Consider the following 27,923-nt stretch of genomic DNA (forward strand, 5'->3'; position numbering starts at 1 on the left):
AGAGTCCAGGTTCAACCCCGGAAGTCATCAACAATTCTTTTTCTCGGGTGTTCCTCAAGCTCAACAAATTACAGTACCGATATGTGTATCAACAACATACAGATTTTCAGTTTTCATCATCGATAAGAGATGCAATATCATAGGTCGTTTTGTGATGAAGTTCAATTGGGTCAATTTCTCAAAGTCACTATGTTCCATGTTAAAGGTTCAATTTATACGGGGCTCAAAATTTGGACAGAGTGAAGTTCAATAGCAAATTTCAGGTCCGAGATCCGAAGTATATTACATTGTTTATCAGTAGCAAGATTTGATGGATTGACGTGCAAGCTACAAGAATATTCCTCCCAAGTCAATATTTTTTTTTTTTTTTTTTTTTTGCTCAATTCAAGTGGCAAATATTCTATTACGACGGCAAAAAAAAAAAAAAAAAATTTCAGCAACAATAGTTCAAGTTATACAATAGCCCATAATTTCTTTGGCAAATTTCAAGTCAGAAAATCCAGTTAAATAAATCCCACAGCCTATTTCAAAAATTACAAAGCCCAAACAAATTCAAGCTTCACATTGGGATTTCAAATCACCGATATTTTTTTTTTAATGTATCAGAACATGGAAGTTCTTGCTTGGATTCATTCATTTATTTGTTTATTTTATTTATATATATATAAATATGTATATATATATATATATATAAGTAGTGCTGCCACCACACAAAGAATATACATATATAAGAATAAAATAAATAAATAAACAAAACACTTAAAGAGCTTACTCACAGGTTGGGCCAACGGAGGAAGTGCACGGCTGTGTTAGAGTCAATGTGGGAAGCAGAAAATAGGCCACGAATGGGTGGAACCAGTACCGAAGATAGCCGGAGTAAATCAATAATAGCACCGGCAGTGGACAGGACCACACACGTTGCGTTGAGTGGGCGAACGTGCGTGGTCGGCGTTGGACAAGTTGAAGCCGGAAGCAACGCTGGTACCACAGAAGAGTCAGCAACCACACACGTTGCGTTGAGAGGGCGAACGTGTGTGGTGTGCGTTGGAACCGTCGCAGTCAACAGTGGTCGGAGTTGCAGCAAAGAGAGGTCAGTAGACGAACTCCGAATCTGTCTCTGTTAGAGAGAGTGGGCTGAGAATAGGTTTGACAAAAAGGGTTTTTAGCTTGTATTTACAAATCTAACAGCAACGCGATGAACAACCTGCAACCTAAAAAAAAAAAAAAAAATACTCCTCAACAACCTGAGTAGTGCTTTCCTTCTCTAGCCACTCTGTTTTTGTTTTCACTTAGCAGAAAAACACTTCATCCTATAAGCCATTAAGGTGTGCATATGTGCGTGTTTGTATGTGTGTGTGTGTGAGGAAGGAGGATGAGAATTATAAAGAGTTTGTTTGTTTGGCTCACCTATGCAAGCATAATTAGGTTCAACTGGGGGTGCTTAGAAGAACAAAGGGCTGCTCTACTGCAAATAAAAGACTCCATCAACAGCCCAGTAGGATCTGCTTTCTCAAGCTGGTATGATGAACACTGTTGCCAATGGGAAGCTGTCAAGTGCGATCCATCCAATTCCACTGTCATTAAATTGTTCTTCTACTACAGGAGGGATAAAAGCATACCTGAAAATTGGTATCCAAATGCTACCTCGTTTGCTCAGCTCAAGGACTTGCAAGAATTGCACCTGGAAGGGAATCAGATTGGTGGTTTTACTTCACCTTCCGAAGCAGCGGCTATGGCCTTCAAATGGAATGCAAAGCAAGAGAGAGAAGGTGCATGTCACTGATTAAAAAAAAAAAAGAAAAGAGAAAGGAAAAGGAAAGTTGTGCTGTCGGTGGTTATAGGCAAAAAGAAAGGAGGGGGTATTGATTAGGTTTGCCAAAAAACGTGTGAGCCTTTCTTTAATCAAAAAAAAAAAAAAAAAAAAAAAAAAAAAGGAGCATTATCTTTGAATATTTTATTAGTATATTCTAATAATGTATATATAGGTAATTGATCTGCTGTATGCCAAACGACAAAAAAAAAAAAAAAAATGCTTCTTTATTCTTTGGTTAAAAAAAAAAAAAAAAAAAAAAAAAAAAAAAAAAGAGCATTATCTTTGAATATTTTATTAGTATATTCTAATAATGTATATATAGGTAATTGATCTGCTGTATGCCAAACGACAAAAAAAAAAAAAAAAATGCTTCTTTATTCTTTGGTTAAAAAAAAAAAAAAAAAAAAAAAAAAAAAAAAAAAGAGCATTATCTTTGAATATTTTATTAGTATATTCTAATAATGTATATATAGGTAATTGATCTGCTGTATGCCAAACGACAAAAAAAAAAAAAAAATGCTTCTTTATTCTTTGGTTAAAAAAAAAAAAAAAAAAAAAAAAAAAAAGTACAAAAAAATTAAATTTTTGCTTGTCAATTTTTTCTGTAAATTGAAGTGCGTCATCAACTTTATCCATAGGCTCTGTCGTGACAAAATGTTTTTTTTTTTTTTTTTTTTTTTGGGAAACGTGATGCGAAACAGGGCCGAAGAAATGACAGTATGCATGTCTGAGAAATTTAAAATTTCTCATACACGCAAGGGGCAAATGTAAGAGGGGCTAATTTGAGCCCACTAAATTATTTAGGCCCAATAGCCCAAGATTAGTGGGCCCGAATTTATTGCAAGTCCAAGAATCGGTGGGCCCAGATTTATCGCCATCAAACGGGCTGAATCGCTCTAAGCCTCGAAGGGGTTCGGATCCACGAACTTAGAGACTTAGAGACTTACTCGGGCCCGGACTCGAAAGGGTGTTGAACAAGCCTAGAGATCCGAGGCACTCGGACTCGAAAGGATTCGGACCTACGAATCTAGAGATCCGAAGCACTTGGCTTCGAACGGATTCAGATGCAATCTAGAAGCCGCTCCGTTAATGAGTCCCAGAACACTTGCGGGCTCGGAGCTTTCCGGGATCTACGCACCAGAACCATGGGCGTAATGGAGTTCGAACAAAGGACCCGATCCCGAGGACGGTGAGTGGAGATAAATTCACTCTTCGGTTAAACTAGCCTATACCCGGGTCGAGGTGGCACGACCCCGGGGGGGTCCATGAGACTCGGCAATATTTTTGCGGCAGGACGTCCTCTGGGACTACCCCTGACCCTTTGGGATGATTGGGGATCATTGGTTAGGTGTGGCTAAGAAGAAGGGTTCGCCGAGGGATTGATCTCCTCTTCGGGGTTTTCTCATCCTCGGAGAAGTCACCTCCTCGGAGAGGTCACCTCCTCGGACAAAGTGGTTAGAGAGAATATTCCCCATGTGCCTTGCACATGGGCTCCATCCTACATCATGGGGTGCCTATAAATAGCACCCACCCATAGCTTTACAAGGGATGGATTTTGGAGATTTTTGAACTCTTGGGAAAGAACTAATTTCCCTTCTCCATTATCAACCTTGAGAGTGAAAGTGGGAGATCCCTGGGAGAGCCTTGCCATTATTCTATTCTCTAGCCATTTTGCCTTCTTCTTCACCCAATCTCTTATCTCCATCATCTCCTTTGTTGTCGTGTTCCTAAGTTGAGATTATTGAAGAATCTAAGCCTCTCATCATATTCTAGAGAATTCGAAGTTGTTCTTCAAGGATCTTCGAAGATCTTCGAATTTTCTAACTCTTTTCTTGAACCCTCTCCTACAAGGACCGTTCAGGTTTTAATATTTTTTTTAATAGTGTCTGGCTTAATGAACTGATTAACTTCAAAATCAATTTCACCATTCATTAATAGGAGCTTAATTATAAACTGATCCCAAGAAATTACTTACATTTAGGTGATTTCAAATTTGAAACTATGGAGAAACCACACCCTGACTCAGACTTTGACCACCAGGCTAAACTTTTGGGTTATGTCCAAGTTTCAATGTTGAATGAAACAATGGTTCTTTGATTACATGCCAAGGCACAAAATGTTCTCTGACAATTACAAAAAAGCTACAAATCAAAGAATGATTCCTTGTTTTGATTCCAAGCCACCAAAAAAAACCCCATTCCATATAATCCTCAAAACATTTTAAATGTCTCTACACCAAGTTTTGGTGGGCAGTGGTGCCTGTTTGTTCTGAATACGCAATAGCTACTCGAGCTGCCTTCTCAAGCCATGCCACAGGGTAGATTACACCCTCCAAAGCAATGGTAGGGGCTCTCGGTTTCTTGCCTATGAAAACATGTCAGCTTAAGATTAATAACACAAAGAGTGTAGGGCGGCATATATACATGAAAGCAAGGACATGGAACCAATCCATAGGAGAACACAGGTTGAAGGTAGTCATGTCATCAGTGAGCAGTTATGATATTGGGCCAAATCCACTTTCTTCATCTGACTCAATTAAGCAGTTCTATACCTCTATCAATGAGAAGAATGTGAACAAACTCCGCGAGTTCATCTCTGATGATTGTTATTTTGACGATTGCTCATTCATCAAACCATTCCAGGGGAAAAAGGTCTTTCTCAATTTCTCCTTTTAAGCATAAACGCAACTATGCTTACTTTCGTGGAAAACGTTTTTTGATTTTTTTTTTTTTGCATTTTCTGACACTTTGTATGACTGAAAATTAAAATTAATGATTTTTTTTTAATTATATAAAAATGTTTTTTGTCTAAACAAATGAAGCATTAGTGCTTGTCTACTTATTTGCCAATTACTAGAATAATTTTTGTAAAGCAACATTTTCTTTGCGCCAAAACAAAAGCAACTTTATTGTGTTATTTGCTTCTATACGCAACTGCAGGAGGTTATGGAGTTCTTAGGGCAACTAATCACGAGCATGGGTCAAAATGTCAAGTTCAAGATAGGACACGTGTGCGAGAGAGATGATTTTACAATTGGAGTAACTTGGCATCTAGGTAATTCGATCTCATCTCTCGTTGTCTCAAATGAATTTAACAATGTTGTTTCTCATCAGCACGATAAGCATCTTTTTAAGTGATACATAAAACTTGATGATAAATGTGTTCTACTACCACGACAGAATGGAGCAAGAAACAGATCCCCTTCACTAGAAGCTGCAGTTTTTATGAATGTTCAATAGAAGACGAAACTAAACTAGTCATCAAGTATTAAATAAAAATCAATTTCAATATTCACCTCAATTTTCTATTACGCAATTATAATGGAGCACATTATAATGCAGGAGAGCTCAAGTTCTAATCGAGTCGCCAATGAAACCAGGAGGCTCAGTACTGGTAATTCCACTATGACTCTCCTTAGAACATTATTGATTTTTTTTTTTTGGATCCGTTTGTTTTTATTTTGAGATTCCACTATTTTTTTATTTTTGATTTTTTTGTTGTTGATTCGTTTGTTTCTATTTTGAGATTCGTAGATTTTATTGAAGATTGTGACTTCACTATTCGATGCATTTCCAACTGCAACAATGATTCATTCCACTAAAAACATCACCACTAATAGCACTAATGCATTAAAAAAGTAAAAAAACAAAAAAAAAAATACAATTCCAAGACCAAAACATCACATCATTAATGGCGGGACCCACTGCCACCTAATTAGTGGGAGCACTAATTAGTGCTCCCAAGCATTTTTCTTCCAACTGCTACAAAGTGTATGTAGACTTCCTTAACATTTCCAAAACTAAATTTTATCACTATCACACAATAATATAGATCAATTTTTTGTGGGTTGTGTAGGGTTCGTAAAGAGTCCACAGGGTGTGCTACAAGTAATATTAAGGATTTACAACATGGTTTTGGGACCCTTTATAAGCCCCTTTCTAGCTTGGTACCTTAACCTCTGGAAATTCATGGCTATCTTTCTCAACTACACACTCCAGACATTGCTTTTCATTTCAAAGATTTTCTTCAAGTAGAAGACATTTTTAGAATGTTTCATTGACAAAACATTGTAGACGAGAACATAGTCGTAAAAAGGTGTTCTATGAAGCAAGTTCAAGAATGGTGATCTCACATGATAATGTTTGATGTGATTTCATATCTATATTTATTAGAAGAAATTAAAAGAAGTAGAGTTGTAAATCGTTAGGGAAAAAAGCTATAAATTTGGCAATTGCTTTTTCAGTATTTTTCTTTTTATTATTATTATTATTATTATTATTATTATTATTATTTATTTATTTTTGCATTTTTACAATTCAAAAAAAAATATGACGTATTTGGTAATTGTTATTTTTATTTATTTATTTATTTTTTTGGAGAAAGTCTGATGAGTCATTTCAAACTTTTGCTTTTTGATGGGAAATTATCATATTATCCCTAATAGTGTTGTAGTGTCTTTGTTAACATAGGTGGTATTACTTATAGTATACTAGTATGGAAGGTAAAATCATTTTTTTGGGAAAATTAATAAAATATTCCTCTCCAACTTCAGGCCGTAGGAGATGTTTAAGATGTTTTTTTATTAGTTAAGGTTCCTTAACATTTTCATAGAGAAAATTTGAATCAGAGAAATTTTGCCCCACTTATAAAAATTTCGGCCTTTCTTAGTCAGGCAAAATTTCTCTGAGTCGAATTTTCTCTATAAAAATATTGAGAGATCTTAACTATTATGAAAATATTATATGTCATTTATTTTATAAAATCTTAATATTAGAGACCTTAAAAAAAACATTTTTTAAATAATTTTGTTGAGATTTCCAAAATACTTTCTTTTTTTTTTTTAGAGAAACTATTTTTTTAGCCAAAAAATTGTTTAGCTTAGGTCTTTTTTTTTTTTTTTTTTTTTTTTGCCCTATATCTAAATGTAAAGGGAAAGAGAAAAATCATTCCTAACCTCTTACATGAAACTCGAACTTATAACCTCTAGAGGAGACTCATTTATGAGATGTGGTGTCTAAGTTCAAATCTTATTATTACGCCTCCGTTTGGAAAATGGGTTGGCTTTTTGGCTTTTTGATTTTTTTGACTATTTTAGTTTGGGCTAAAAAGGTTGGTTTGGGAAGGACTTTTTGGCTTTTTTGACTTTTTTTGTGAGAAAATAGTGTAATGATTATGGGTTGGATGTAATGTTTTATTTTTTGTAGTTACAATAACCTATTTTGTCTTTTATGACTAAAACAGCCAAAAAAGCCTGGAATAACTCTTCCCAAACGGACCCTTCTCGTATTGATTACTAAAATAACAAATAATAATAATACAATTTTCATCTTTTTATACTCTACTTAAACATTATTGTAACAAAAAGTACAATCCATGAACCAATGAACTAATGAATAATTAGTTAGTTAAATCTGATCGGTTGGGCCAGGCCCATTTTATGTTTCTACGAGGCCCAACCTCAACGTTTTTTTCGTTTTTAAATAGTGGGGCCTGCTCATCTTGGCTGATATCTTATCCAAGGGAGTTTGGGCCTGATATGGGTTCTATGCAGACCCCTGACATCAGGTCCAATTACAGGACTATGGAGGCCCATGCCTTGCCCATCTCAGTACGTTCAATTCAAATTTTAAAATTTTATTTTTTATTATATTTTAATATAAATTTATTAATAAAGACAATACATATTAAACATTAAAATAATTTTTTTTCATAGTACACCATAATCAATTATACGTATTCTTTATATTTAAATATCTTCATCTTTTTCTCCGAGTTTCAATTATTTTCTCTTTTTTTTTCCTCACTCCAAAACTCCAATCCATTCCACCAAAACTCATCATTATCATAAATATCATTGTTTTTTTTATTATATTATTATTTGCAAATAGAAAAAAGTTTGAACAAAATCAAACAATGGATGAGAGTAATAATAAAACAATTTTTTAAAACAACCCATCAAAGAGGATGTAAGTAGTCACATAAATATAAAAGTACAATTATTGATTTTTGTATTTTTTTAAATAAAAGCGAATATTCAGCTTATTTTTTGTTATTATTGTTTGGATTTTCATAATCGAACAATTTCATTTTGTTCTGCAATATACAGCCGAACAAAGTGAATTTGTTCGGCTATGAAAATTTGAAGAATAATGACAAAAAGCATGCTAAATATTCATCATCTTCCTTTTCCATCCTCCTTCGCTGGTATTGGGTTTCTTGATTGTATTCCATGTATGTACGTGAACAAAAGAAAAGTTTTTCAAAAGTAATTTAAAATTTTTAATTTATTTTATTTGGGTGTACCTCAAAAGGATTATTTGGAAGAAAAAAAAAAAAGGGTATGCTAGGAATAAATTATAACCCTAAATAATTTAATAAGATGTACTAAAAAATTGGATTCACATAAACATTTTTTTGAATATAAATCAATATGTTTGGTTTCAGTTTTCTAGAAATTGAGTTTTTTATTTTTCGTATTTTTTTATTTTTAGTGAATATTTTTAAAATTTTAAGTATTTTTTTACTTTTTTAAATGCACCTTACTTAGATGTATATAAATAGTAAAATATTTATGAAAAAATACTTTTAAAAATTAATAAATATACAAAAATATGAAAAATGTTCTGAATTTTTGTATCTTTTTTTTTTGGCATTTAGTGAATTTTTTAAAAAAAATTCACAAATATTATACGAATTTTTCAAAAAAAAAATTGCCATTTTTTTTTTAAAAAATTCAATCAAAACAAAAAATACGAAAAACGAAAAATTAAAATTTTCTAAAAAAAATTAAAACCAAACAGAGTGAGTAGAATCTCCCCTTGCCCAAAACACCCTATTAGTGTTGGTTCAACATTCAATATTCCAGATGGTCCGTTTGGAAATTTTATTATTTTAGTTGAGTTTTTGGCTATTTGACTATTTTAACGTGGTTAAAAAAATTATGTTTGGAATGATAATTGACTATGTTTGTTTGTTTGTTTGTTTGTTTGTTTTTTTGTAATTGGTTTAATAATTGTGAGAGAAAAAGTAAAATTATTATAATTTAAATATGACATTTTATCTTATTGACTACTTAATCAAAAAAATCAAATGCCAAACAGGGCTAATAAGATAATAATTCAATAACAAATATATATATATATATATATATATATATAAAGATAATAATTATGTACATGTGACGCAGACACGAAATGTGCAATTCTACTACAGAAATTGTTAGGTCACATCCATTGTACCCTTAAATTTAAGGATGGACTATCGATAGGTTTTGTTTTTAGAATTTATTATCTATTAAATTTTATTGATAAATTTACTAACTGAAAAATTAATCAAATTTTCTTCGTGCTATAAATAAATTAGCATCAGTTAGGACATATAAGTAAATAAGTCTAATTAATATGACCGATTGATAGGTGTTCATAAATTTTAAAAGTTCATATATGAAAAAAAAAAGGCCTTAAAAATAAATTTTTATATGTCAATTTTTTATTTATCACAAATTCAATTATGTAATTACTAGCGGTCGGGCACACACAATGTGCGCGCAAATTAAAACAATATTATTTATATAAAAAATTATTATACATCACAAATTTATTAAACAAATAAATAGAGAATACTTACAATTTTGATATAAACAAAATAAAATAATAATTCTTAAAAAAAGTACTCATTTTAAAAATTATAAATCCAAGATTCTTAAAATATTTATAGTCAAATAGATTTGGTATACACACAGAAATATAGACAATTACATTGATTTTTTTTTTTTTATATAAACGAAGTAAAATAATAGTCAATTTTTTTCCTAAGGAACTTGATAATATAATGGAACTTTTCATCTTCTTTTATTTTTTAATGAAGAAAATAAAAAGTATAATTAAATTAGTACACACAAAATAGAAAAATACAAACCTAAGACTGCCAAAACACTTACAATCAAAGAAATTTGTACAAAAAAAATAAAATAACCATAGCAAAAATCCAAAAAAAAAAACTATTTAAAAAAAAAATCTTAAAAGCACTAGACACCAAAAAAAGGCTACGTCAACAAACAAATCAATTTTTAAAAAATAAAATTTATATATAAAAAACAAACAAAAGCTTAAAAAGGTTAAAAAAATTGAATATATTTTTTTTTATAAAAAAATGAATATAAAAACATAAAAAATACATAAAATAGGAAAATACAAACTCGACTCTTATAACACTTATAGATATATTTTATTTTCATTTTACCTAATTTTTTTTTTCAAATCTCTTCCCAAATCCTCCAATCCAAACACAGTAATAGTTACACTTCTATTACTTGAGTCTTTGCCTTGATAAGCTATTATGAAACATTTTATACATGAATACAAATATTTTTAATATTATATTTGAGAGGGTAATTTATGTAGAAATTGGGCCGATCTAGGTGATGGGTCATTCCATGGGCTACAGTGAGAAGGATTAAGTAAAAGGGCCTGATAGTTAGCCCGGTCCCAGAGAGCCTTGCAGTTAGCCCGGTCGTGGAGAACCTTGCAGTTAGCTCGGTCACCACGGTCGGTACGGTGACAGTTAGTTCGATCACCACGGTCGGCACGGTGACAGTTAGCTCGGTCAAACCATCTTGTGCCGAGGTATTGTTGGCTTCCGCTTAGGACTTTGCTGTTAGATAGCTCGGTCCATGCTGGTTGTGGATAGCACAGTTTCAAACAACCCAGTTAGAGTATGTCAACCGAGGTACACGCGCAGTGAAAGGAAGAACCAAGCTAGTTGGAGCTCGGTCTAGTCTGCGGCTTTAGCATGGCCATGTTATCTCTGTCGTATTGACATCCAACCATGGTAAAACCATCTCACTTGGTTTAAGCAGTGAGGGGGGTGCTGAAGGATAAACATTATCTTTCAGGAATGTGATTCCTAAGAGGACTCTACATGGAGGAGTAAGAGTCCTACTAGGATTGTGCTACACGGAACCTATAAAAAGCTCATAACATCACCTATGGAGAGTAGGGATGGCAATTTAAACTCGGCTCGACTGGAACCTGACCCCTCGACCCCGATCAGAGTGGTTTTTCCCGAAAAATACCCCCGACGGGCCGGGGATGGTATTAAAAAATAAATCCCCGTTGACTTTCGAGCCGGGGACGGTGATATATTTTTGAGCCCCGACCCCGACCTCGTCCCCGTTACCCCTTCGAAGTAAACTTCATATATCTATTATCTATCAATCTATTTATAATATTTCATTGACCCCTGTCTCACTCTCTCCCTCTCTCTCTCACTCTCTCTCTTCCCTTTACTCTCTCTCACTCTCGCACCTCTCCTTCGCTTCTCTCTACTCTCTCTCACTCTCGCAAATACACAGTGCCTCCTTAGTGCCTCCGTCACTGTCCGCAATGCCTCCGCGATGCTTCTCTCTACTCTCTCTCACTCTCGCACCTCTCATTCGCTTCTCCTCAGTGCCTCCGTCACTGTCCGCGATGCCGGAGTCGTCGTCGTCCTCCGTTGTTCGTCTCAGTCGCCGTTGTCCTTCGTCATTGATCGTTCGTCGCAGCCACCGTCACAGATCGCAACCACCGTCGCAATCACAGTCACCACTCTCTCTTTCTCAGATCTGTGTTGATCTCACAGATACACAGATCTCAGATCTCAGATCTGTGTTGATCTCCTCCGTCATCGCTGCCGATCTCCGCCGAGCTCCTCCATCGTCCTCTCTGCGTGTGTATATATAGATGTGTATGTGTGTGTGTCTCTGTGTGTATGTGTATACATGTATGTGTGTGTCCCTTTTTTGTGTGTATGATTTTGTTGACAATGTTGATGTTCAAAGTTGTTGTTGATGATGTTGTTAATAGATTTGGACCAGGGTTGTTGATGATGTTGAACAGATTTGGACGGGGAAATTTTCGGGGTCGGGGAAACCCGATCCCCATTGCGGACGGGGATGGAGATGATGATAGGTTCCCCGTCGGGGATCGGGACCGGGGACGGGGAAACTTTCACCATCGGGGATCGGGGACGGGGAGTGTGGTCCCCGGCCCCGCCCCACCCTGTTGCCATTCCTAATGAAGAGGTAACTCAACTTTGATTCCCAAATACACAGAGCTTTTGTCTATTTGTCTATTTTGCTGACTTAGGCATCAGAGAGGTATTCGGTACACACCCGCCGGCTAGCTCACGTTTGTGTTTTCAGAGAGTAAAGCAACGACGTTTGGAGGAGCGCGGACTTGATCAATAGGATTATACGATAAGGTTTATTTTTTTCCCGTACAATTGGCGCCGTCTGTGGGAATCACAGAAAGAACAAAACCTCTTGATCAATGTGTTCCTCGCTAGATTAGACGCAATGGCACACAATGAAGATTTGCTGCAGTCCGTCATTGACGGGCAAACCCTAGAGGGAGGTAGGAGGCGCGTAGGTTTGCCTTCCATTCCTCCCATGGTAGATCTGGAGCCCCAGTGACAGAATCCCTGGAGGGATGCAATGGGAAGACGGGGTAACAGCCCGCGTCACTTATCAAGTCCTGATAGACAGAGACGGAGGATCGACCCTCAAGTTTTGGAGGATCGGGTAAATGAGCAGGATGAGTTAATCAGGAAAATGGCGGTGGACATGAAATTGATGAAGCGCCAGATAAAAAGGAAAGGGGTGATGACAAGAGAGGGGCTCAAAGTAATACGCCTCTCGCCACTCTGAAGATCGTGGTAGGCATACCACGCCATCGCAAGCAGAGAATAGGAGCCTCAGGACAGACGACACTCAATCAAGGACTTCTAGGACTCGTTACTCCAGGTCTGAGAGAACGAGAACATTGAGGTCCTACACTGAGGGAAGCACCTATCGGCCCTCACATACGCACCAAACATTGTCCAAGCAAACGGAGTTGCCTAGATCATCCGACTTACGGACTGTGCTTGAAGAAAGGGCACGACGGAAGAAGGATGCCAGGGCACGCAACCCGCACAGAGTTTCAGCCCTTCAGCAGTTGGCTCCTCGGACGCATGGAAGCGTTGAGGTTGGAATGCCAATACCGCACCTTGCCTACGAACCAACAGATAAAGCATTGGCAAGACTACATAGCTCGCCGTTCGTTCTAGCGATTGAGAACACACCATTACCCTTAGGCTTCATCCAACCTAAATTTACCACGTACGAGGGGAAGACAGACCCTTAAATGCACCTAAGCCACTTTTGCCAGGTCATGGCAGTATATTGGCGGAACGAAGCTTTGATGTGCATCCTATTTCCATCCAGCCTTGGCGACCTAGGTTTAACCTGGTTCGAATAGAAGGCAGTATAGCCTCCTAGGCGCAATTAGCGGAGGCGTTTGTGACAAGGTTTAGAATGAACACTAAGACGCTAGTAGAGTTCGATCAGCTACTCTCCATTGACATGGGCAGCAAGGAAACGTTGAGACCTTACAACAATCGCTACTGGAGACGTTCAACCAGATAGGGGACTGCCCTACCAATCTCGCCATCGCACAATACAAAAGAGGACTTCCAGTAGGAAACAGATTGAGGGATTCGATTACTATGACTCCACCCCTCACGATTGAAGCCTTGATGGAGAGAGTGCACCAACATATTCGGGTGAAGGAGGATGACGCCCGTGCAAAGACAAAATCTGGTACAACAACAACACCAGATAAGAAGACTACGTCAAAAGTCAACACGGTAGAACGTCCAAGCAAGAATGGACGAGGCAGTCGAGATAACGAAGAGGACCGAGATAAAAGATGGTTGAGAGTCCGTACTGCCATTACCACGGTATTCAAGAAACCAATCTACCAAATTCTTAGTGAGATACGTGATGAACCTTTCATCAGATGGCCAGCTAAGCTGGGAAAAGCACAAAAGGACTACGATGAAAAATCTCGGTGCACCTTCCATAAGGAAAAGGGGCACCGCACTGAAAATTGCACACCGTTGAGACAACATCTGGAGGAGTTAGTAGCAGCTGGTCACTTGGACCGGTACATAGAAGGAGGGACGCAGCCAGCCCCCCAAAACCATAATCATCCAGACGGAACACCAATTGATGCCCCACCTCAAGGTGTGATAAACGTAATACATGGGGTATTCGAGCTTGAGCGAGTATGTGAACTCAGGGGAATGATAAAGAAGGCTGAGCACTTAAGGGAAGTATTAAGTGCGCAGCCCACCATCAAAAAAGGGAAAACAGAGGCCACGAATGTCATGTCTTTTTCAGACAGAGACTTGGCAAGGATATATTGCCCTCACAATGATGCACTGGTCGTCACTCTCCACGTCAAGGATTACGACGTCAAGCGAATTTTGATCGACCAAGGGAGCTCATGTGAGATAATGTACTACGAAACTTTCAAACAGTTAAAACTGGAGGATAAAGACTTGGTACCTGCCGTATCTCCCTGATCGGATTCAACTCAATGCCAGAGTGGCCAGTTGGAAAGATTATCCTCCCAGTCAGAGCAGGAAGCATGACGAAACAATTGGAATTCTGGGTATTGAAAGTCCTTTCCACTTACAGTATAATCTTGGGAAAGACATGGTTACATGCCATGCGATCAGTAGCGTCAACCTACCATCAAGTAATGCGGTTCCCCAACAAAGCTGGAGTAATTGAAAAGGTCTATGGAGACCAAATTATGTCCAAGCAATGCTTTGTCACAGTAAATGGTAGCCGAGCTGCCAAAGGGTTTGTTCAGATGGTGGAAGAACCTGAGAGCAATGAATTGTTTGCGGATGTTGGCAAAGCCGCTGAACAGAAGGTAGTGGAAGACTTGGCACAGGTAAGAATAGATGAAAAGAACCCGGATAAGTTCTTTTTACTTGGCTCATCTATGTCCAGCACTGAGAGAGGTCATGGAATTCTTGACCTCTAACATCGAAGTGTTTGCCTAGACGTCATATGACATGCCTGGCATTGACCCAAACTTCATCTATCACCAATTGAATGTCCACCCTACTGTTAGACCAATTATAAAACGCACTCGAAGATCGGCACTTCACCATGCCGAGATAGTGGCGGAAGAAGTAGAAAACCTGCTAGAAGCAGGAGCTATCAGAGAGGTGCACTACCCCAAATGGATCTCCAATACAATGGTAGTGCCAAAGAAGAATGGAAAATGGCGCGTCTGCGTGGACTACAAAACAGTCAACAAGGCATGCCTAAAGGATAGTTTTCCTCTTCCACGAATAGACCAACTGGTAGATCTAACGGCAGGACACAACCGCCTTAGCTTTCTTGATGCATACAGAGGCTACCATCAGATCGCTATGTATGTGCCAGACCAGGAGGTCACATCTTTTACAACGCCAAGAGGACTGTATTGTTACAAGGTTATGCCTTTTGGCCTTAAGAACGTAGGAGCAACATTCCAACGGATAGTCACCAAGATGTTCGAACCATTGTTAGGCAGAACAATGGAAGCCTACATTGATGACATGGTGGTCAAAAGCAAGGATAAGAATGACCATCTCAGGGACCTAGGCGAGATGTTTCAAATCCTGAAGAAGCACAAGTTACGCCTTAATGCATCTAAGTGTACGTTCGGCGTAGGATCAGGCAAATTCCTCGGCTTCTTGGTGACCAACCGAGGTATAGAAGTAGACCCTTCCCAGATCAAAGCAATTCAGGATCTAGAGAGGCCCAACTCAGTAAAAGAAGTACAGTATCTCACCGATATGGCAGCCGCGCTCAACCGGTTCATCAGTCGGTCGTCAGACAGATGCCGATCATTTTTTTAAGCATTAAAGGCCAAGTTTGAGTGGGATGAAAAATGTGACCGCGCCTTAGAAAGTTTAAAAGAATACGTCTTCTCCACCATTGCTAGTGACCCCAATTCCTGGAAAAGAACTATTTTTGTACCTGACAGTTTCCCAGCACGCAATCAGCGCAGTGTTGGTCTGAACGGAAGGAATCCAACACCTGCCCATCTTTTATGTCAGCAAGACATTGCTGGGGGCGAAAACCAGGTACTTACCATTGGAAAAATTGGCCTTAGTCTTGATGATGGCATCAAGGAAATTGTCATATTACTTCCATGCCCACATAATAATCGTCCTCATAACTTTTCCATTAAAAGTTTTGTTTGAGAGGGCGAGCTTTTCTAAGCGAATCTTGAAGTGGGCATTAGAGTTGGGACAGTTTGACATCAAGTTTCAACTCAGAACCGGGATAAAAGCCCAAGCTTTGGCAGACTTTGTTGCAGAATTCACACCAGAAAGTCTTCACGTCTGCCCAATTGACTTAACGGGTACAACCGAAACAGGGATGGAAAGTGGTGCCGAAATAGCGTAACCCTTGCTGCAGGATACCCAGTCAGACCCTAAGGTAGACCAGAATAAAGTAAGAGAGGAAGAAGCAAACCATGTTACACCAAGCCAAGACTCACCAACAAATAAAGACTTGGTACAATCAGATAGCGAGGGGCAACAGCAAGCATGGACCTTAAAGAAAACACCAGCAACACTCTTGATCCCAAGACATCATCCGATCCCTCTACTTGCTGGAAACTGTTCGTTGGAGAGATGTGGAAGCTCTTCGTGGATGGAGTGTCCAACAGGCACGGTGCTGGACTAGGCATAGTCCTCATCTCACCAGATGGCCTAGTGGTGGAGCAAGCAGTCAACCTTGGCTTCCCAGTATCAAACAACAAAGCAGAATATGAAGCACTTCTGGCAGGCTTAAAATCAGCATCCTACATGAAGGCCACCGAGCTAATGGTTTACAATGACTCACAGCTGGTGGTAAATCAAATTTCAGGTAACTACGAGGCAAAGGATGACAGGATGACTAAATACCAAGAGTCAGTCAGAAAAGAGATCAAGAAATTTGAAGTAGTGCGGATAGAGCAGATTGGCAGGGAAAAAAACAGTAGAGCGAATGAACTAGCAGGCTTTGCTTCAATGGTAGATACCTTCATCCCTCATCCATTACTGATTGACTATCTCCCAAGACCAAGCATTGAAGAACCCGAAGTAGAAGAGGTATGTTGTGCCGAACTAGGCCCTTCGTGGATGGATCCCATTATACTGTTCCTAAAAGACGGCGTCTTACCGGAAGAAAAGAAAGAGGTCAACAAAATAAGAGCAAAGTCACAATGCTTTTGGCTCACCCCATCAATGGCATTGTACAAGAAATCCTTCACAGGACCTTACCTAAAGTGTGTCCACCCTAGCAAAGTGGAATCATTCTTGTTCGAAATTCATGAAGGCGTATGTAGAAGCCACCAAGGGGGGAGATCATTGGCTTACAGAGCAATTTCGCAGGGATATTGGTGGCTTTACATGCAAGTAGATTCAGAGAAGTATGTCAAGAAGTGCGAGAAATGTCAGAAGTTCGCACACCAAATACATCAGCCAGCTAGAGAACTCCTACCATTGACAAGCCATGGCCCTTTGCAATGTGGGGCTTAGACATAGTAGGACCACTTCCAACGGCACCCGGCAACAGAAAGTTCTTCCTTGCAGCAACAGACTACTTCACAAAGTGGGTGGAGGCAGAAGCATTGGCATCAATCAAGGAGAAGGATGTGAAAAAGTTTGCCTGGTAGAATATCATCACTCGGTTCGGCATACCAAAAGCTCTAATATCGGACAACGGCACTTAGTTCGACGACAAAATTTTTAAAGGCTTTTGTGAGGAATACAAGATAGAATTCTACAACCCTACACAGACATACCCCCAGGCAAATGGCCAAGCAGAAGCATCAAACAAAGTGGTCTTGGATGGATTGAAGAAAATATTAGAGAAAGCAAAGGGCAAATGGGCTGAGGAACTTCCCCACGTTTTATGGGCTTACCGTACCACACCTCGGCGGTTTACTAGTGAAACACCATTTTCCTTAGCCTATGGCATGGAAGCAGTAATCTCACAAGAAGTTGGCCTCCCCACAATTAGAAGTGAAAATTTTGATCCAGACTTAAATGGAGAAGCCATAGCATTGGAGCTCGATCTTGCGAAAGAAAGAAGAGAAAGAGCACTAGTTCACATTGCCTCGTACCAGCAAGAGTTGTCCAGAAAGTATAATAAAACAGTATATCCAAGACAATTCAAAATCGGAGATTGGGTACTGCGCAAAGTGATGGGAAACACCTTGGTACCCAGAGATGGCAAGTTAGGGCCTAATTGGGAAGGACCCTACAAGGTGGTTGGATTAGCAGGAAAATGGGCATACCACTTGGAAGATAAAGACAGCAAAGCCATTCCCAGGCCATGGAACACTGTCAATCTCAAACAATTTTATTTTTAGCTTTTCTTTCCAGTATTTGTAATTTTTTCTTTCTCAATAAAACAAGTAGTTTCTTTTCAGTATAGTTATTTCCTTCTGTAAATGATTGTTTTAGTAAGTTAGGAGCACTGTAAGCATAGTTGGCCGGAATAACCAACTTTGCACTTTCTTTAGCTAAGATTAGGATCAGTGCTGAAGAAGTTGGTTGGAAAAACCAACACCCCTCCTAAGCCCAGGATAAGGATCCAGGCTGCAGGACGTTTGGTCAAAATAACCAAACACTTTGCTCTAGGTTGGCAGGAAAAACCAACTTAGAGGTTGGCTGGACAAACCAACACCCCTCCTAAGCCCAGGATAAGGATCCAAGCTACAGGACGTTTGGTTGGAATAACCAAACACTTTACTCTAGGTTGGCAGGAAAAACCAACTTAGAGGTTGGCTGGAAAAACCAACACCTCGCCTAAGCCCAGGATAAGGATCCAGGCTGCAGGATGTTTGGCAGGAATAACCAAACACTTCACTCTAGGTTGGCAGAAATAACCAACTTACAGGTTGGTTGGAAAAACCAACACTCAGGTACTCTTCAGCCGAAGTAAGGATCTAGGCAGAAGAGTGGTTGGCTGGAAAAACCAACACTTATTTTTCTTCAGCCGAGATAAAGACCTAGGCTAAAGAGGTTGGCTGGAAAAACCAACATTTATTATTCTTCAACCGCGATAAGGATCTGGGCTGAAGAATTTGGCTGGACAAACCAACACTTAGTACTCTTCAGCCGAAGTAAGGATCTAGGCTGAAGAGTTGTTGGCTGGAAAAACCAACGCTTATTGTTCTTTAGCCGAGATAAGGATCAAGGCTAAAGAGGTTGGCAGGTATGGCCAGTCAGATTGCAAAGCTAAAACCGAGATATTTATCTCGGCTAGCAAATGTTATACTACATTCTGAATACTTTTGAAAAGTAAAGGCAAGCATAAGAGTAAACCAAAATTACAGTTCCAACAAAAGAAGATTTCATTGAAGATTCAAATCAAGTACAAAAGGAGGGGCCTCAGCCTGGTTACAACTTCTTTCCAAAATAGCAAAACAAAGAAGAAAGTACAAAGTCAAGAAAACAGGTCATCAAGATCCGCGTCCAGTTCAACTCGGAGCCCGGTTTCAGCTGGTAGCTCGGTTGTCAGGTCTTCAACCAGTTGCTCCACCCGAACTGGCTGGATGGCAGAATCATCAACGACCGAGGCATTATTAGGCACAGTTTCTTCTTCATCGTCCTCAGCTTCAAGGAATTTTTGTTGAATGGCGGCTGCATATTCCGCCATACAGCTCGGTATGAAATATGATGGAGGGTTTAGGAAAAACTCGGTCTCTGGACCGTGACCGAGCTGTTCCACCACCGCTTTCCACCCACATTTGAAAAATAGATCCTTAGCAGCTTCACACTGTAGGATGTACATGGCTTCGCCTTCCTTATAACCTCGGTCTTCCACGTCCTCCAGCTTCTTCTCCAACTCTTTTATCTCGGCATCCTTTTTCCCCTCAAGCTTGGCCAGCTCGCGCAGGTATTTGTCTTTTACCACGGCCGCGGCCTTTCGCTTATCCGCTTCAGCCGAGCTGACAAAGACCGTTTAGATGTGCCATCTCGGTTTGTAGCTCGGCTATTTGCTTCTTTGACTCTTCTAGCTTGGTGTTTTTGGCATTGGCCTCTGCCATGGCCTGCCTAGTGGTTTTTCGAAGTTCCAACACTCGCTTGTGAGCGATGTGGTTCTTCTGTATGGCCTGCAAAAGGATGAAAAGAAACTTTTTAAGTACGACCGAGTAGAAAGTTGTAAGAATTTGAAAGATAAGCAAAGGAGCTACTTACCAGCACCATGGATTTTGTGGACAAGCGAAGGGCTTTCAGCTCGGTTAGGTGGTCGTGATGCTCCATGTCGGGTGGAAGGCAAACGCTCTTGGCCAGATTGAATGCCATTAGGTGGTCTTTTTCAGCGACCACTGAATCCGTATCCTGTATAGAACGGCTCTGAAAAGTGATCTTGGGAGCCCACTTGGAAGAGCTAGCTCGGTCAGAGCGCTCCGGTTGTGGGCACGGTGGAGGGCTTAATGGAAGGATGGTATCTTCTTCATCAACAAGGCGTGGCTCGGTTATAGAAGTCCGAGCACGCTTGTTTGAACGAGATGATGAGGGTTGATGGGATGGAAGGGCCACCACAGTCTCCTAAGTCTGACCGGCTGGTGGTACTTCGGGCTGGTTTGTTTCGGTCAGGAGGGCCCTTACAGCTCGTTTCTTGGCCATCTCTTGCTCTGCAGTTAAAGAGATCAAATTGATTTGAGACAAAGATGGATCTGGCTCTGGTGAAGGTTCAAGGAGGAAATTGGTCACTCTGGTCTTCCCGCGGCCACTATATCGGTAGGTCGGTTTGAAATTCAATAGCTCGGCCCAACTTCTGTTTGGATATCGGAGTGCGGCACGAAGTACGTTTAAGTCTGGGTAGCTGTACTGAGACTTAAGGAAGTTCAAATCTGCATGAAGGACGGAGAATATAGTTAGTGCGGTTCAAGATCAGAAAATCGAAGTAAAAAAAAGCATGGAATTGAGCCAAGGTATTCCTACCGGCTTCACCCTTGTTCCAGTTTATTCTGTCGCTTGGGATCTAGGCTTGTTGGTCCTCAAAATTCCCAGATACCTAGAGGAAATCATCATCATTCACATCTTTGTCCAGGGTATTTTTTATTATCTTTTCACGACGGCGTCTTACTCTTAAATAGTAAACCCAGCCGTCCTCAGCCGATCCTATGGAGTATTGGTAGAAGAGCTCGGCTAGACCGAGATTAAGGCCAACCCGGTAGTTTAGCTCGGCAGTGCCATTTATTATACGGTAAGAATTGGTAGAAAGTTGGGTAGGGCAAATGTTTGTTTGTCTAAGGAATTCACATAGAAGGGGCTGTATAGGGAATCTTAGTCCGGTTTCTACAATGGAAAGAAGTGTAAAGGGAACAAAGCCAGGGTTTCCCCAGGGTATGGTATCTAGTTCGGCTAGGGTGAGGTGGACATCATCAGGGATATGGTAGTCCCTTCGGAACTCGGCCATAGCACTTGGGGTGTTTACCAAATATCTATATTTACCCATTGATTATTAAATTATCAATAAATTAGCTGAAGGATTAGCTCGGTCAAGAAAAGGCGCCTAGTAGCTCGGTTGAGCAATCAGAGGAGTGTCTGGCTAACCTAAGTCTGCAAAGTAAAAAAGAAAGGTGTTAAGCACTGATCATTAGACCGTGCTACAAGAAACAAGGGCAAGATAAATGAAGTCCTAGCTCGGCTACGCAAGATGCTATCAGTTTTTAGCTCGGTTTGATCAAGGGGCTTTTTTAGCTCGGTTGAGCTCTTAGGGCAGCATCCTTAGTTCGGCTTGAACTAAGGGAGCTGGTTTAGCCCTAAATTTTAGCTCGGTCGGTGGTTAAGGCTATTGGGGGAGCAATTTTAGCTCAGTTTTTACTAAAGAAGCTGGTTTAAGCCCCAAATCATAACTCAGTCAGTGGGTGAGGCTTTCTAGCACGATATTGCGTGAATCTAGTACGGTTCCTTAGCTCGTCTAAATAAAAATAGAAGGTACTGAAGTCCTATCAAAACTACAAGGATGTCATGGAATTTCAGTTCGGTGATTTTGTATGGCTGGGGTCTCGCCTAAGATAAACAACTACCTAGTTCGGTTGAAGTGTGATTTTGGATCAAAAGCATCGTTTTTTTTAAGGTTGTTTGCGAATACAATAGTTCTATTATGAGGATTTTTTCCAGAAAAATGGTATATGCTTTTGAACACATACAAATAAGCATGTTGTGTGTTTGCAAAAACCATATGTGAACAATGGAAACAAAACAGGTTTGAGTTATGTACCAGTTCAAAATGAAGAAATCGAAGGAAAGTAATCTCAGCAAGAACACGAGCTCTACAGTTGCAGTGAGAAAAAAAAGAGGAAACTTGGAAAAATGGAGGCTCAGAGAGAGAGGGAGATGAATGGTACGAGTAAATGATTCAAAAAGTAGGGTTTTTGGTAAAAAGCTCAAGTTTTGGCTGGGACTGTTCAAATATTGCAAGGTACGAGGGCGGCGTGACAGCCACACTAGGCCAATAAGGGTGTGCCACATGTCCTTGGAATAAGAAGCGGTTCAGTTACAAAGATTGAAGAGACGTTTTTTGACTGAACATATTAAAGTAGCCCGGTGTGAGTTTAGCTCGATTGGAAGGCTATGGTTTTTTAGCCCGGTTGACAAGCTAAAGCTTTTAGCTCGGCTGGTAACAGGTAATCCCTATCATGCTGCGTAGATGGAATTAAGGGGCAATTGAAAGGGTAATTTATGTGGAAATTGGACCGATCTAGGTGATGGGCCATTCCATGGGCTACAGTGAGAAGGACTAAGTAAAAGGGCCTGATAGTTAGCCCGGTCCCGGAGAGCCTTGCAGTTAGCCCGGTCCTGGAGAACTTTGCAGTTAGCTCGGTCACCACAGTCGGCACGGTGACAGTTAGCTCGGTCAAACCATCTTGTGCCGAGGTATTGTTGGCTTCCGCTTAGGACTTTGCTGTTAGATAGCTCGGTCCAAGCTGGTTGTGGATAGCACAGTTTCAAACAACCCAGTTAGAGTATGTTAACCGAGGTACACGCACAGTGAAAGGAAGAACCTTGCTAGTTGGAGCTCGGTCTAGTTTGCGGCTTTAGCATGGCCATGTTATCTCAATCGTATTGACGTCCAACCATGGTAAAACCATCTCAATTGGTTTAAGCAGTGAGAGGGGTGTTGAAGGATTAGCATTATCTTTCAGGAATGTGATTCCTAGGAGAACTCTACATGGAGGAGTAAGAGTCCTACTAGGATTGTGCTACACGGAACCTATAAAAAGCTCATAACATCACCTATGGAGAGGTAACTCAACTTTGATTCCCGAATACACAGAGCTTTTGTCTATTTGTCTATTTTGCTGACTTAGGCATCGGAGAGGTATTCGGCACACACCCGTCGGCTAGTTCACGTTTGTGTTTTCAGGGAGTAAAGCGACGACGTTTGGAGGAGCGCGGACTTAATCAACAGGATTATACGAGAAGGTTTATTTCTTTCCCGTACAATATTTTATACTAATTAATGATTAACATTCATAATGTTTGATGATTAAATTGAGGTCTTAAAATAAAGTAAATTATTCGCACCATTGTCTGCCAAGGGAAGTTTGCAAAAATACCAACGAACATCACCGCCATCAAACGAACTTGTGGTCTGCGCGAGATACTTGAGGCGACCCTCACATTGCTCGATCTCATCCACCAATCTCCTTATGTTTGACAGAGTGTTCTTCAACATATCAGAGGAAGTCTCTTCATTCTTTCCATGAGAATCAGTAGCGTTAGGAACAGATAACCACCCATGACCCCCTTGCCCGCGTTTTCTTCTACTGTCACCCATTTTCTGAATCTGTTGTTGACACTCCATTCAACCATTCATTTCTGAAGCAAATCAAATGGTATGGTATGGAGGAGGATTGATTTGATTCAATTAAATTATGATCTTGGAAATATGATCTTGCATAGGAATTTTCACATGAATGAATTGTTGCACGCCCATCCCATTGTATTATACGGCATTGTTTCGGAAGGAAGCTTCATCATAGATATCTCAACTCCAAAATCTTACATATATTGCACCAAAGCAATTGTAAAAATAGGTTTCGTTTGGGTGAAGATAATCAGAAGTGAATGAGGAAAATGAAGGAGAACCCATTTGCTTCTTCTCATCCATATTTCTCTATCTTTATCTCTGTCTCTCTCTCTCTAAAACTCTCTTCGTATACCCACAAATGAGAGTAATGGAAGAGAAATAGTCAAATATATAGAACAACCACTGTCAAAGAATACCCAGAAGGAAGGAAACGGCGGACAAATTTTGCAAAGAAACAAACAGAAAGTGCAGATGAAAATAAATGAAGAAGAAATTAAAAGAGAAATCACTGATGTATTTGTGTTTTTGTGTGAGAGAGAGGGAGGGAAATGAAAACCGTTTCTCACCAATTTAGTATTGGGTAGTTAATTAATTAAGGAAGAAAGTGGAAAACGTGGGATGTGGTTTTTTTTTTTTTCAAATTATTTAAATTCCACGTGGCAACATATGGTAGAGGCTTCAATAAACCAAATTCAAGCCTCACTTAATATAGTAGTATAGATCTATCTATCTATCTATCTATACTATTATAAAGTGAACACCTCTTACGGTGTCCTGAAGCTTTGTTTCTTATGTTGCCATGTGTTTACTTTTTTATTTAAAATTAAAAAAAAAATAGATAGATGAGTGGTGGAGACTTGAACCTTAGACTTATATCAAATGAATAAGATTCTTACCACTTGACTAGCACATAATATATAATAAATTTTTTATTTTATTTTTATTTATTTAAATAGCACACGCATCGCTTGTGGCAACTGCTAGTGTTATTAGATTTCAAGTTATAAGCCTTTATCATTTCACTTGCGCCAGTCAGCTTCTAACTGCAACTAGCCCCACAACCACCTAGCTCTTCCTCCTTTAAAACCCAACCCTTTTGTGCACAAAAAATGAGATGGAAGTGGGAGATGAGTAGAAAAGATGAAAATTTTCATTTAATCAAATTTAAAGAAAATATTTATAAATTAATGAAAAACTTTGTTATATTAAAGTCAAACACAATTTTTTTTTCATGAAATTGATATTTATTTTTGAAATTATCACTGCTTTATTATTTTCCCAAGAAAAAAGGCTATGAAGGAGTGGGGTTACCAAAGGAGAGATGGGGGTAATGGGGATGGGTTGGCTGAATAGAGTGATAGTTGGAATGGGTGGAGGGTTTGGGTTAGATTTTTGAGAGGTTTGGAATAAAGATAAAATTGAAATTTATTGTTATGATAAAATTGTAATAAAAAAATGAGATTTCTTTTTTAAAATTTCTGATATTAAGATTTTATAAGATAAAAGATAAATAACATTTTCGTAGTAGTTAAGATCCATCAACATTTTCATAAAGAAAATTCTAGTCAGAGAAATTTTGCCCGTCTCTGAGAAATTTAGCCTCGACTCAAAGAAATTTTAATTTTCACAAAAATTTCTATGTGAAAATTGAAATTTCTTTGAGTTAAGATCGAAATTTATCTAAGTTAAATTTTCTTTATGAAAATATTAAGGGACATTAACTAATAAAGAAAAATCTTAGACTTGCCTACTACACAAAGTTGGAGAAGAATGTTTCACTTATTTTTCTCCAAAAAACTAGAAAAAAAAGTAGAAATCCAAAGAAAAAATGTGACACTATTAGCAATGGTCTATATTAAATAGGTCATGGCTTTAGTTTTCCTCTTCTTTGGCATTTTCTTAGTTTGGTAAAATAGAAGATGTTTTTTGTATATAAATATTCAAAATTCATTTAAATTTTTTGTTTCGCCCTCATATCAAATTGAGTTTTATTCATTTTTTACTCAAATGAAAAAAGATTTCATTTAAATATTGACTCAAACATCCAACAGTTTGGTAAATAACATTGAGATTTTTTTTAAAAGAACAAATCTAAGTAAAAATTATAAACTGTTTGATTTTGAGTTTTTAAAATTGATTTTTAATTTTTTTTTTTGTTTTTAGTCAAATTAACTTATATGGACTTAAAAAATAAAATATTTGTAAAGAAATATTAAAAAAATGTATTTAGGGATTTTTTAAAATTATGTTTATATTTATTTTACTTTCTAGGTATATTTAAATTAAATAAATTTTAAAAGTAAAAAAAAAATACTTAAAATAGTTTAGAAAGCCCACTAAATTACGTAATAGCGCAATAATCAATTTCCAAACAAAATAAAAATTTACCATTAGAATTTTTATTGAGATATTTACTTAAATCAGTGCGTAAAAACTGCAATCATGATTTGAGGATATAATTTATATGTATTTTAGAACTTTTTTTTAAAAAATTCAAACTATTTTAACTTAATTCGTTATTTTTTTAATTTATTAAAACTCATTTAAAATTGACTTGAATAATAAACAAACTAAACTTTTAATATATTTTTTAATCTCGTTAAGTTTTAATTGTTCGAAAATTTTTAAATAAATTATATTTTATTTCAATTTTTTTTTATTTTTAGTATTTTTTTATTTTAAATTATGTCAATTTTTTATTTTTCTAGTCTACCTTGCCTATATGAAGCTAAAGGTGAAATTATTATTTTTTTTAAATCAAAGTCTAAAGTGATAAAAGTTCTTATAAACCAATCAAATATACCAATCAATTAAAAATCACAATAATAGACATAAATACAAAAGAAATAAAATAAAAATTTAGAACAATTGTTTGGACTTCTTCTACCAGACGATAGCTTTAAGAGCATTTCCAATTTTCTTGACATTTCTGGGGAACATCTTCACGGTAGCAAAGAACCCTTCTTGCCTGTACGACATCAGCAACCGCCTCCTCCGATCTCTCTCCTGCACCACCGTCACTCCTCCTCCAGCCACTGTCGGCTTCACTCTTTCGGAGACGCAGTAGGTTCCTGCCGGAACTCCATCGAGCTCATCTCTGCCAAAAATGGGGAAAACAGGCCTGATCTCATCGGCAAAGGTGGGAACTCAAAATCATCAGTCTCTTGGTTTTTACTTCTTAGCTGCTCTTCCAGATCACTATTCTGGTTCCGTAGAGAGTCCACCTCCCGTTCCAGGTCCTTCATCTTCCGTTGATCAACAATTTTTTTTCTGACTCCTCTTCGATTGTTTCTTCCAATTCTCTAACCCTGTTCTTTGCACCTCGAAACGTGTTCAGAATTTCATAAACACGGCTCTCAAAGTAGCCGTAGTCTTCCTCAATTGTGCTGAGATTCTCCATCAGCAACTTCACTTCATCTCCTTTCTGGGTACGCAGAGAATCCAGCTCAAGTTCTAAACCCCTTATTCGAGCTGATGTTTCACTCTTATGGGTCTCATACATCTTGGTGTGACTCGCAAGTTCCCTTTCGCTCTCACCCAATTTCTCCCTCAGCTGGCTACATTCGGTGACACGTTCTTGTAAAAGCTTTGAACTCTCACCATTCAACGTTTCAGCTTCCATCTTTAAATCACTGATCATCTTCTCCGCTTCTTTCTCTTCAATAGTTTCTATCAACTTCCCTTTCAAGTCAGCCACTTAAAGTTCTTCCTTAATGTCATCTGTCACCTTTTGAAACTCATTTTGCAATTTTCCATTTTTACTGCCCTTTTCCTTTGAAGAATAAGCTGAATCCGAGTCCAAGACAGAGAAAGAAAAAGAAAAAGAAAAATCTATATTCCCATCTTTTTCATCCTCAACTAATGTCTTCTCCACCGACTTCCCGCCGCAGTTACCAAAAATGGATCGAAGAAACCGAGAAAATTTTGAGGGTTTTTTAATAATGGATCATGGTGGTTGTTGAGAAAAAAAAACTTGTTGATCCATTGTAATTCTTTGGAAAAAAGACTGAAGGAAGACAAAGATGTAGAGATTGTGAGAGGGAGTGCCTTTTATCGTGAAAGGTAGTTCATTTTTTTCCATATTCTTGAAAGGTAGGTTCTTTTTTCCATATAAAATTGGGATATCAAATGTAAAGTATTGACATTTCCAGTCCAACTTCATTTCCTTAACTCTCTCTCTCTCTCTCTCTCTCTCTCTCTCTACGTGAGTGTGTGTGTATGTGTGTGTGTGGGGGAGATGAAATTCATGATCAACATTTCTTAAATTGCAAAGTAAGCTTAGTAGCTAACATTTTTTGGAGGTAATGGGAGATGAAAATTTCGTTGTAGTCATCCTATTGTGTTATTGTGTTGAAAATAAATTAAAATAAAATTGCTGATTTGCATTAATAGTGGAGTCAGATAAGGCAGGATTTGTTGAAC

At 38.4% G+C, this 27,923-nt stretch overlaps 1 protein-coding gene and 1 pseudogene across 1 annotated transcript; both read left to right on the forward strand.

Annotated features, from left to right (window-relative positions):
- LOC114297754 (golgin candidate 6-like) overlaps positions 1-27,923 on the forward strand; it is a 141,695-nt pseudogene that overhangs the window by 61,850 nt on the left and 51,922 nt on the right.
- LOC145803271 (uncharacterized) lies at positions 4,075-5,454 on the forward strand. The gene is made up of 5 exons (XM_082896565.1): positions 4,075-4,464; positions 4,753-4,867; positions 4,993-5,077; positions 5,155-5,206; positions 5,347-5,454. The coding sequence occupies exons 1-5, from the start codon at positions 4,153-4,155 to the stop codon at positions 5,452-5,454; spliced, it is 672 nt and encodes a 223-aa protein (XP_082752691.1). The 5' UTR covers positions 4,075-4,152.

This window comes from Camellia sinensis, chromosome 11 (assembly GCF_055761805.1).
Source record: "Camellia sinensis isolate YWXY chromosome 11, ASM5576180v1, whole genome shotgun sequence".
Taxonomy (NCBI): Eukaryota; Viridiplantae; Streptophyta; class Magnoliopsida; order Ericales; family Theaceae; genus Camellia; species Camellia sinensis.